Source organism: Gracilinanus agilis, chromosome 5, assembly GCF_016433145.1.
Source record: "Gracilinanus agilis isolate LMUSP501 chromosome 5, AgileGrace, whole genome shotgun sequence".
Taxonomy (NCBI): domain Eukaryota; kingdom Metazoa; phylum Chordata; class Mammalia; order Didelphimorphia; family Didelphidae; genus Gracilinanus; species Gracilinanus agilis.
In genome coordinates, this window is record NC_058134.1 from 152,064,361 (window position 1) to 152,077,056 (window position 12,696).

Sequence of the window (12,696 nt, forward strand, 5' to 3'; positions counted from 1 at the left end):
TCTTACTCTTTCCTCCCAAGTAATTACTCACTTCTACACTGGACTCTAAAACCAACCATCTCATTTGTACTGTGTCTCTATTCCTCAACTCACAAAGTAGACCTAGAGTCAGATCCAGTCTCCTTTCCCAATCATTTTTTCAATAGTTATGTGGATGTTTCAGGCAAACATAATTGAGTCAATGTATATGAAGTTCCTTTTTTCCCAGGGTTAGGGAAGGAAGGATGATAGGAGAGGAGGACTGGGCAAGAATCAGAAGAATCATCCAGATAATTTCCTCAATTCTCTACTTTGCTTTCCATGTTTAAACACCATCTGAGTGGAGTGCAAGAGGAAAACAATACTCAGAGTTACATGAGCCTTCCTGACTTGATAGGTCCTCACTGCATGTTGCCTCCATCAATGATTACCATCTTTGCTCTCCCTCCTACCTTAACAAATGCATGCAAACAATTCTAAAAGAAAAGGCATTCGTTGGTCCTTACCTATTTTTTCCTGCTTCAAAATCAAATGTTGTTGTGGAAAACAAGACGCCATTTGTAGAGACCCTGAAATACTCTAGTGGAGAGATCAAGGAAAACTGAAAAAAGAAAAGAAAGACTCAGTGAAAAGTAGTCTCTTTTCACCAAAGACTTATTCATTGACTGCAAAACAGTGACTGAAAAAATAGTCATAGTCAATAGAATGTTCTTGGTTTGTTTGTTTGTTTGTTTTCAATGACCATCCAAAGCAGAGATTCTCAGACTTAATAATTTCCTGGCTGGGAGCTGTCAGAATCTGTCAGATACATTGAGGTGCTGCCCTGGGAAGGAAACCATTGGTTCTTGCAACAGTAGGATAATTACAAAAGATGTCCAGTGTGAGAGAGACCTTGCTTCAACTGAAAGTCTCCTTGTTCTTGGCATATTATAACTACTTCTGTTTTCCTACACATTCACCACTTTGGTTTCAGTGTGCTTTCTGGCTTGGATATGTCTACTTTGGCCCTCCTGAGGCCTAGCTTGTCACTCTCCTCAGGGATAGCTCAGCATGAGGAGGGACCCTTTGGTTTGTGAGCCAGTACACAAAAGACCAGTCCAAAGAAAATACAAAGTCTACCATCTGTCAGTGCCCAGTAACAACCACCCATCGCTCCAGACAAGGCTTTAATATGTAGACCAGCATCTGATTCTACTGCAGTAACTATTCATAATTGTTATATGTGCCTGGTGTTATGAGGAGCTGAAGTTGAATGAGTGTGGAAGATCCCTAAGTGTAACACACAAGTTATGGTAGTGAAACACAAAGGACTCCACAAGAATATTTGTAGTGAATCTGCTACACCCAACTTCAGTATAACAGTGTCCCAGAACACATAGGCAAACGAAGGATCTGTAGTTAAGAGCACACAGCTGCTTCTAACTGTCTATCCTGGCTCAATATGGATAATGCTGGTTGACTATGATTTAAGCCTTTTACAGTTGAAAGGAGTCTCCTCTTCCTTCACATACCCAAGGATATATTCACTAATCCCTAAGGTAAAGATGACATTCACTTTAGGTGAGTTTAAAAATTTAATAACAACAGGTTTAGGGAGGGAGCAGGAAAATGATGGGAAGAGGGGTACAAGAGATCCTTGGCCTAAGCTATTGATGACAAGATGGTATATGAATTGAAGGTAATCAGGGACTCAAGCTTGTTAGTTGTTGACGGTGAGTTTGCCAGTTTCCCGCCTGGCAGAGTCAGACTGCTTCAACCTGAATCAGGTTATTTGATGGTAATGATGTTGCTTCTTGATGAATGAATTTAATCAGAATGTTCAGTATAGGATAACACAGAATTTGAGACTATGGAAGTAATTAATCAGTGCTGGTTGCTGGTGTCTTAAGATGATCTTTGGCCTACCCAAGCCCAACCAAGACCTCCCACCAATCCCTCTCTCAAAATTGAGATATCTGTCTCAGTTCAAATCCTCCTTTTATACTTTTTCCATAAACTGAATTTGCACCTGCTGGGCTCTGCCAAGCTCAGCTCATTCTAAGTTCTAAACAGCTAACTGTCAATCATTTTGCTTTTCATATTGTATTGCAAAATGTCATTATATTATCTAGAATTTTCTACTGCAGTTACTCTGCTACTCAACTTAGTTTCCAGTGGGACAAGAGGGAGAATGCACAGAAAATAGAGCAAAAAGTCAGCTTCAAATGTTTATGCTCCTTATTGACAGAGACTTCATAATGCCAATAAAAGTAATTCTGGTAGTCACACAAATGTGCCTATAGGACTATATAGATGAAGGATCATAGGATATAGAGATGGGAGAGACCTTAGAGTTTAATTAGTTCAAGAGTTCCCAACCCAAGGTCTATGAACTTGTTTTTAAAAAAATACTTTAATGACTGTATTTTAATATAATTGATTTCTTTTATTAACCAATGCATTTTATTTTATGCATTTAAAAACATTATTTTGAGAAGGGAACTTTAGACTCAACCAAACTGCCAAGGTGATCTATAACACACAAAAAAGGTTAGGAATACTTGAAAAGTCCAACTATCTCATTTGACAAGTAAGAAAGTTAAGTAATTTTCTCATAGTAATACAGATAATTAACACCAGAGCTGGGTTTGAACTTGAGTTCTCAGACAAAAAAAAAAGCTGCTATTCTTTTCCTTGTACCATCTACCTTGTTTATTTCTCTGTATGAAAACGCCTTGAAACTTTCTTATATACATAATTTTTGCATATATTCCCTACCACTTGTTTCACTTAATGCCAATCTAAGCACAGCTGAGAAACAAATAACAAGTCTGAATGAAATCCACCTTCTTAAGCTTAAATTATGGTCCTGGAAGAAAATTTTGCAAAACCCTCTGCCATCAGACATCAGGCTCCCTTCTATAGTTGTTTAGATTAGAGAGGAAGCTCCAATGTAATTGGGGAAAAAAACAAAAAAACAAACAAAACACTGGACAATATTTTGGACAAACATTGGACAAAAAGACTTGAACTTGATTCCCATCTCTGCCACTTATTAGTTCTAAGACCCCAGGCAAATAATCATCTTAAGCACTTACTAAGTGTCAAACACTGGGAATATAAGGACAAAAGTGGAACAAGTCACAGCCTCACTAATCTTGTTGCTTCATTTGTAAAATGAGGGGATATTCCTTGTCCTACCTAAATCAACCAACAGGACTTTATTAAACAAGTATTCTATGCTAATTACTGTGCTTGTACTGAGGGGTACAGAGATAAAAGTCTGTCCCTCCTTTGAAAAAGCTTAAATTCTATCAGTGGGAAACAAAATACTAACACACATAAAATATACAAGGTCATTTTGGAGACAGGTTCTAGCAAGTGGGTAGATCAGGAAAGGCTTCCAGTAGCAGGTGATATTCAAAGCTGAGCTATGAAGATAACTCAGGATTCTATGAGGAGGAAGCTGTGTATATCAGATATGTGGCACAACCATGATAATGGCATGGAGATGTATTGCCATGTTTGAAGAACAGAGAGAAGACCAGTTTAGCTGGACTAGAGTGTATGAATGAGATTAATGTATAATAAAGCTAGAATGTTAGGTTGGAAATATGTTATAAAGGACTTGAAATGCCAAACAAAGGTGGTTTGGATTTGATCCTAATTGAAAGGAAACCACTGGAATTTGCTATCATGGCAATGGCATGCTCTAATCTGTGATTTAGTTATATAACTCCAGTAATGGTATTAAAGATGGATTGGAGAGGCTATATGCAGAGGCCAATGAAAATGTTTTTGTAATAGGCCAGGCAGAAGGCAAAGATAGTCTGATCTAGAATGGTTATGGCATGAATGGATGGACGAGGAACAAATCTGAGAAGTATTGTAAGGTAAAATTGACTAGCTTTGGCAACTGACTACCCAGTGAAAAATTCAGGATGATTCTGAAGTTGCAAACCTGGATGATTGGAAGGATGGTAGTATCTGATATAGACCTAGAGAAGTTCAGAAAAGTGGTTAGTTTGGATTCTGTTCTGGATATTTTGAGATTGCATTCAGTTCAAAATATACAATAGAGAGGACAGCTGGGTGTCTCAGTGGATTGAGAGCCAGGCCTAAAATAGGGAGGTCCTGGTTTCAAATCTTGCCTCAGAAACTTCCTAGCTGTGTGATCCTGGGCAAGTCACTTGACCCCCATTGCCTAGCCCTTACCAGTCTTCTGCCTTGGAACCAAAATACAATACTGATTCTAAGATAGAATGTAAGAGTTTAAAATATATGTATATATATGCAATAGATAGAAGGCCTGGAACAAGAAAGAGATTAGGATATATCTCAGCGTCACCTTCATAGAAACAATTAAAAATATGGGAATTGATCAAAGCACCAAGAATATACTATGGACTACTGATCAGGGCACCAAGGGCATTATGTAGATAGAAGAGAATAGAGGCTATACGCAAAGTTAAGATGAATGTTTTCCTTCTTGTTCTGTCCTACACACACACATACATATCCTGTGTTGGGGTAGCTTTGGTATCTAAGACCTCAAAGTTCCTTTTGGGGGGAAAACCAAAGTATTTACAGATAAATTTTACACACACACACACACACACACACACACACGCACGCACACACACACATGCACGCACGCACTCCTAGCAATGTTTGTCTAGCCTAGGATATTTTCTTTAGTCCCACCTCCACTAATGAAATCCCCTTGATAATAAATTTAGTGACAGTGTACAGTGATGGCCTAAAGGAAGAGAGCTAAGGGTAAAGATTTTTGTTTTCAGAGCTGTAACTAGGCTGGACTAAGTGGGGCTTTGCCGCAGGGCATCAAAATTCAGAGATTTCTGACAGCATTTACTTTTCTTCTGCAGGTGGAAATAGCTGAGTTTAGCATGAAGTTAACAAGAATAATTACTTTAAAAAGGAAGCTACCAGATGCTTCTGCCCGCTAACTGCCACATCCAAAGTGAATTATCTCTGCCTTCTATCAGGTAGCAGCCTTCCTATGTCCTAGAGCAGTGATTCCCAAAGTGGGCGCTACCGCCCCCTGGTGGGTGCTGCAGCAATCCAAGGAGCAGTGATGGCCACAGGTGCATTTATCTTTCCTATTAATTGCTATTAAAATAAAAAAATTAATTTCCAGGGGGCTAAGTAATATTTTTTCTGGAAAGGGGGCAGTAAGCCAAAAAAATTTGGGAACCACTGTCCTAGAGTTTTACCTCCTTTCTTCTACATCTGAATCTGTTTTAAAAAGTTGACTTAAGGGATGTAGGTCAAGTTGCTTGTCCTGGCTTATTTTGTGAAGATTGCCTTCGGTAAAAAGTACTAGTTAAGGATCTATTTGTTAATTTTTTCTTCTTCTTAATTGTCTAGTTACCCCATACCCTGGTTTATTTTAGGGACAGGCTTAATTCTTTCCTTCTTGAATCTATTTGCCTGTGTCAATGGAAATGACTTCTATTGTATTAAGAAAAAAAGAGAATTAGTGAAACTCAGAATATTGTGTGGCATGGCCATCTGCCAGTAAATCTGTACACTTTTCTGAATATTCTGGCATTCCCCATTTTTAAAAGGTTGTTTAACCAAAGCAGGTACCCTGATATTCATTCTTTAAAAATAGAAATTAAATAGAATGAAAAGCAATCCCACCCCCACCTTTTAGCCTGATACATTCCATGCAGTTGCTGAAAAAGTCACTGAGTAATCAGATCAATTCCTTTAACAAATTCTTGTCAAATGGCCTCTCTAGTATCCCTGCTGGGAATATTACTTTACCAGCCACCCAATGTTTCTACATTCATAGTCCTTTATTATAACGGTGATTTGCTCAGCCACTCAGAAGCTTCAGTTTGGAAGGCATAGTCAGCATTTCCTGCCCTGATCACCCTCCATTGGATANAACAAAGAATATTACAAAATTCTGCATCTAAGAGAGAAAAAATCAGTTGAAAAAGAATATAAAGGGAAAAACCTTAATAGAAATTCATGTGGAAAAGACTCCAATTAGTTTACAACAGATTCAGTAAGAGCCAACAGCATGATGTGACTCCTTAAAATAAAAAAGTTAATGTAAGTTTTGACTGCACTAAAAAAAAGAAGTGTCCAGATCAAGGGAAATATTTTTCCTGTTCTCTATACTGAGCTAACCATGTCTGAAGTAACTTGTTCATTTAAGGACAGGCACCACCTTTAAGGACATTAATTTTGACTTTATCCAGGAGCATAAGAGCCTAGAGAAAATATTGAAGGAACTGGAATATTTGGTTAGAAAGAAGAAAGGAAGGGAGGGAGGGAGGGAAGAATGGATAAGAGGGAAGGAGGGGCAATGAAGGAAGGAAAGAGGGAAGGGAAAAAGAGAAAAGGGAAGAAGGGAAAGAGAATGGAAGAAAGGAAGAAGAAAGATAATTGGAGCATTTTTTTTTAAGTACATGAATAGGGGGCAGCTGGGTAGCTCAGTGGATTGAGAGCCAGGCCTAGAGACGGGAGGTCCTAGGTTCAAATCTGGCCTCAGACACTTCCCAGCTGTGTGACCTTGGGCAAGTCACTTGACCCTCATTGCCCACTCTTCCACCAAAGAGCCAATACACAGAAGTTAAGGGTTAAAAAAAAAAATAAAATACATGAATAGAACAGAAGGAAGGCCAAAAGGAAATACCAACAAATAGGACATTTTAAAAAGTTACACATAGAAAATAGTGTCCCTGTAGAGAAGAGGAAGCTGTATTCAGTGGAGATCCATAGTTTCATGTGAAGTTCTCTTTCCCTTTTTTGCTTTGTGTATGGCACTGCTAATTTTGTTTGGTATTCGCTGAATTCAGAATAGAAAAAAGACTTTTTTTTTTAAAAAGAAAGAATCTTGCTAGCTTTAGCAATTAAGTCACATTTGTCACAAGCATTTTAATACAGGAGGAAACAGGATGGGGTCTTAAAGTGACAGCTGAGAAGGATTTGATGGACACCATCAACCAGGAGGCCATAGGAAGGTCAATGCAACAGGGCATACACAATTCAAGGTAAACAGATTCCCCCATAACAACTTGTCCTAATTTTCAAAAAAGGGAAGAGAATGCAGCCTTCAAACTATAGATCAATGAGCTTAATTTTAATTACTGGCAAACAACAACAGAACTCCAACTAGACTATGGTTTAATGATCTTGGGATCATAGGATCATAGATTTAGATTTAGGGCTAGAAAAGACCTCAGGGACCATTGAGCTCAACCTCCTAATTTTATACATGATCTAGAAAAGGAAGCAGTGATCACAGGGAATCAGTATGGCTTCCTCAAAAATAGGTTAGGCTAGAAGACCCTTATTTCCCCTTTTGATAAAATTACTGAACTAATAGACCAGAGTGTTTGGATTGGAATGATGGTCTTTTGACTAATTAACTAAATAACTATACATATATATGTTTATATACAAACACATAGATATATTTGTTTGTTTGTTCATTTATTTATTTGACTTAATATAGAAACTTCACTGGGAGCCTCTAAGGAGGTTTGGAACTGAACACTTGGGAGAATGGTTTAAGATGATGTAACTTAACAGTTTATTAAAATCATTTCATGCTCAAAGTAGCAGAAAAGCATTACTGAAGGAGGCATTTGACGCTGCTACCATAACTTGTAGCTGCTTATATATTCAAATAGACAGAGCCTGTCTCAAGTAGTGATAATCAATCATCTGGAGAAACTTCTTATGATATTGTTTCTTTTTTAGAGATAGACTTGAAAATAGCTTAAGTTGGTAACAAAGTACACCTTTCAGACTTGGGAATTAATGGTGATCATTTAAAGAAACTCCTGGTTGGGACCCTTTTTTTTAAAGAGATAAATCTTTAAAAAGTTTAAACTAGGGGGCAGCTGGGTAGCTCAGTGGATTGAGAGCCAGGCCTAGAGATGGGAGGTCCTAGGTTCAAATCTGGCCTCAGACACTTCCCAGTTGTGTGACCCTGGGCAAGTCACTTGACCCCCATTGCCTACCCTTACCACTCTTCTGCCTTGGAGCCAATACACAGTATTGACTCCAAAATGGAAGGTAAGGGTTTGAAGAAAAAAAAAAAGTTTAAACGAGTAACAACGTATACCTGTTATACTTAGAAATTAGTGATAATCATTTGGAGAAACTCTTAGCTGGGATCTTTTCTTTTTTGAGAGACTTAAAAAACAGTTTAAGGCAGTAACAAAGCAGAGCATTTGTACTTAACTATTTTTCAATATTTTCTTAAAATGGCACAGATTGCAAATTGTAAATAGAAAGCACTTAACTAGTTTACATGCTATTGTCTAAATAAACAATGACATCTTCATTAAAAAATTTTTTTGAGTAAGTATATTAAGTGGAACAGCCATGGTTTTCTCAATTATCTTGCCTGACTTCTGTGGATTAGTTATCTCAATGAAGTACCACTAATCAATCTCCTGGTGGCAGCAACCTTAGGTGAAGGCAGAGTGCCTGGGAGAATTTTTTTTTTTTAATTTCTAGGAAACACCCTATAAATTCAGTTCCACCTAAAGCATACCAACCGGCTGGCCAATTATTCATATTGATGAGGAAGAGTAGAAGTATAGAGAAACCAAAATGTGGTCAGTCAAAAGTCAAAGATTGGGTGGGGGGATATTATTAGTTTTGCAGCACTTACATGGGTGTTACTTAGGCTAATAAGATTGGCTTGTATTCCCTGAGAGGAACTGCCTGGATGATGGATGGAGGTTGGGGGATGTGAACGAGGATTAAAAATATATTAGGGAGAGTCTGTATATATACTATTTGGATTTATTTGGATAAAAACTGGGTGTTGATTACTCTATTTGCTAATGTATTTCCTTTTTATCCCCTTCCTCCCACCTTCACTTTCTCCTCTTTTTGAGAAGAAAATCAAGAAAAAAATTATTCTTTCCCATAATTCTTCCCTCATGTTTTCTCTCCCCCCCCCCTTTACCCCCCTTTTCCTTCTTTGAAATAGCAGTCCTGGTTGCCAGGAGAGGTTCCTCAGAGACTTTGAAGACATGAATCGGTTTCACAGCTGGAGACAGAGTGATTTACTGCAGCAATTCCTCAATTAAAGTGCTTTCTCTTCACTATGATTGGACCCTTCCATTAGGGAATGAAAGCCTTTTGTATAAAGTAAAATGTGTTTTGTCCTCACCAGGGTAGACAAAGGATTAAGTTAGAGGAGAATAGTCTTGTGAACTGGCTAGACTGGTAAAGAAGGTAAAGAGAATGGGGTGGGAAGCAGAGGTGGGAAGCAGTCATTCTTCCTTCCTGGTCCAACTGTTTTGTTTTGTTTTTATGTCTTCCTCTTTCCCTCCCTCCCACTTCCCTTGAGCTGGCAGTGAACTATGACTGATCCTTCTTCCCTTTAGCCAAAGATGCTTAAGTCATAAACCTGAAACTCAAAGGGAGAAGAAAATCAAAATGTCAAGACCAGTTTTCAATCATATTATAGAGTCATAAAGGTGGAAGAAACTTGTGCAATTACTTAGTTTAACTCTCCCATTTTACAGATGAGGAAACTGAGGTCCTGAGAAACTTCCTCAGGTCATATGGCTAGTTAGTGATAGACCTGGGACTAGAACTCAGATCTCATGACTTCTGACCTGGAAATCCACCTTGCTAGTGAATTTGTTTTTATTATTACCAGTAATAAATCTAGGGCTTGAAGAAACCTCAGAGGACCTCTTATTATTATCCTTCATTTTACAAATGAGGAGGAAGAACATGTTCTCAGGAGCCAGGGGAACTAGGTTCAAATCCTACCTCTCTCGCTTACTAATATGACCTTAGGGAAGTTACTTCCCCTTTATCACTTTTCTCAGTAAAAAGAGAAGATTGGTCTGATGACATTCTCTGCTTTAGATCTATGACCTATCATAACATTTATTTAGGAGGTGAAGTGATTTGCCCACCAAGGTCACACAAATAATAGGTGTTAGAGGTGGGTGGGTCAGGGAATACTTCTGAGATGCTGCTGGAAGAGGAGGAAAAGGACAAGGGGGGTTGTTCAGTTTTCTCCTCGGGGAAGTAAAGGTAATGAACCAAATGTTTTCTAAGGCCGCCTTTTAGCTTAACATCCTGTGGTTTCTTTATCACTGACATAGCATCTTTTGTTCTCCCTAGGAGTCATAAGTACTATTGTTGTTATTGAGCTGTCTCAGTCATGTCTGACTCTTTGTGACCCATTTGAAGTTTCCTTGGCAGAGACACTGGAATGGTTTGCCATTTACTTCTCCCACTCATTTTACAGATGAGGAAACTAAGGCAAACAGAGTTAAGTGACTTGCTCAGGGTAATACTAGTAAGTATCTGAGGCAAATATACTAGAATGGTTTGCCATTTACTTCTCCCACTCATTTTACAGATGAGGATACTGAAACAGAGAGGGCTAAGTGACTTACCCCAGTCACCTAGCTAATAAATGTGTGAGGACATATTTGAAATCAGAAAGATGAGTTTTCCTGATTGTAAGCCAGATACTGTAATCACTTCACCACTTAGCTTCCCAGTTATAAGTAGATCCCTTTTAAAAGGGAAATGGAAGTTTCTTTTCCTTAGAAATCAGAGAGCCACAGAATCTTGGAAAAGTCAAGTGTTTCAATCTTACCTTTCCATCCATGGCCAATTCAACATCTAGACAAAAACAGTGCCAATATTGGGAAAACTAAAGTCAAATACAAAGCAGTAAGTGTCTGAATCCAATTTTGAATTCAGTGCTTCCTGCCTCCATTATGGGCATGCTATCTACTGTACCACTGAGATGAAAAAAGGTTCAGCAAACCCAGCTCATATTGAGAGAATATTTGCTATTTCACACCCATAATCCCCCAATTCTGCAAAGAGGCGAGAGAGGTATATTTTTTTCAACTCTTTTGGGGTAGAAGCTTGTTATTTACAAATGTGTCTTTGGAAGGGATAAAACTTAAACGTGAACAATCAAATGTCAAAAGAAGAATGCTAAATCATTAATAATTAGATGAAAGAAGGCTCCAAATCACTAAAAATCAGAAAGACACAAATAGAAGAAATTCTAAAGTTTCGCTGTGCCTAGCAAATTAGCAAAGATGACAAAAGATGAGAATAGTAAATGGAGAGGTTGTAGAAAGACAGGAAAACTAATACATTGTTGGTGGAACTCTAAACTGGTACAACCGTTCTAGAACACAATTTGGAATTATGCAGATAAATGACTAAAATGCTCATATCCTTTGACCCAGAGATTCCACTCATCACATACCACAAGGAGGTCACTAACAAAAAGAAAGGTTCTATATATATCAAAATAACACTTTCTGTGGTAGCAAAAATTTGACATCAAAGTAGATGCCCATTGGGGAAGGGTTAAACAAAATGTGGGAGATGAATAGAATGCAATAATAACTGTGCTATAAGAAATGATGAACATGGTGTACATAGAAAAGTGTGGAAAGACATATAAGCTGATGCAAAGTGAGGTAAGGAGAGTAAGGCAATTAATAGTCATAATGACTGCAACTGTGTAAAAAACAACCATAAAACAAACAAGACTTGATATCGTGAAAGGACAAAGTTGGCCCTAAAGAAGATATATGGGAAGGCACCTCCCTACTCCTTGGCAGAGGTAGAGATCTGTGGATGTGGAGCATCTCATACAACACAAGTTTCTTTGATATGTTGATCATTCATTTTAATTGATTTTTTTCCCTCTTCTTTCTCTTTAAGAAAAAAAAAAAACGTTGTTGTAAGGTATGAATCTTAGAGATACAGGGCAAAATGTAGATTAAGAAAAAATAATACCAATGACATTTATTTTAAAAAGGATGTGGGTTTTCTAGGTTTCTATTTTAGAGATAAACACAAGAAGAAGGCAGAAGCGAGTAATAGATATCGAATGGTCTAGAGCAATGATGGGCAAACTATGGCCTGTGGGCCAGATGCAGCCCTCTGAAATGTTCTATTCAGCCTTGCCACATTATTCAATGACTAATACAATGAGTATGACACAATACAATGAAACTTGGAAAGAGCTGCTTTAGAAACAGACTGCCAGATGAGCATTTCCTTTCCTTTGGCCCCCTCTTTAAAAAGTTTGCCCATCACTGGTCTAGAGGTTGGGGAGACCTTGGTTCAAGTCCTTCCTTAGATGTATTAAATGGCCTCATGACTCTAGGAAAGTCATTTAACCTCTTGTTGTTGCGAGTAATTCTGAAGATCATAAGTTGCAGAGAAAGGGCTGGCCTACTTTGGCAGCGGGTAATGTCCTCATTGAGAATTCTTTATACCAATGAAATCACAGGTCCAGGCTTCCTTCTTCAAAGAGAAGAGGAAAGGGAAAATCTTCTTGAGCTTCATCTTGATAAGGTTGCCTTATGATTTAAAGTTTACTATAAAGATCTGAACTCAGATACTTACTAGCTCTGTGACCTTGGGCAAGTCAATTAACCCCATTTCCCTCAGTTTTCCTAATCTCTAAAGTGAGCTGGAGAAGGAAATGACAAACAACTACAATATTTTTGCCGAGAGAACCTCAAATGGGGTCACAAAAGTTTGGACTTGACTGAAAACAACTGCACAGCATAAAGATCTTGTTTTAAAAAAAAAATCTTATTCAACATAATCTCTCCCCTTTTTTCTATCTCAACACCTGGAATTTCAACAATTAGACATTAATTTGTTTTAACATTTTTTAAAATGCAAATACTCCTGGTAGAGTCCAAGAAAGTATCTACTACTTATATATTA

The 12,696-nt window shown here is 38.0% G+C and overlaps 1 protein-coding gene across 1 annotated transcript in view; it reads right to left on the reverse strand.

Annotated features, from left to right (window-relative positions):
* The window catches only part of CDHR3 (cadherin related family member 3), a 113,219-nt gene that overhangs the window by 67,080 nt on the left and 33,443 nt on the right, over positions 1 to 12,696 (reverse strand). The window contains exon 5 of the mRNA XM_044679048.1: positions 486 to 580. Coding sequence (XP_044534983.1) covers positions 486 to 580 — 95 coding nt within the window. The remainder of the gene's footprint in view (positions 1 to 485; positions 581 to 12,696) is intronic.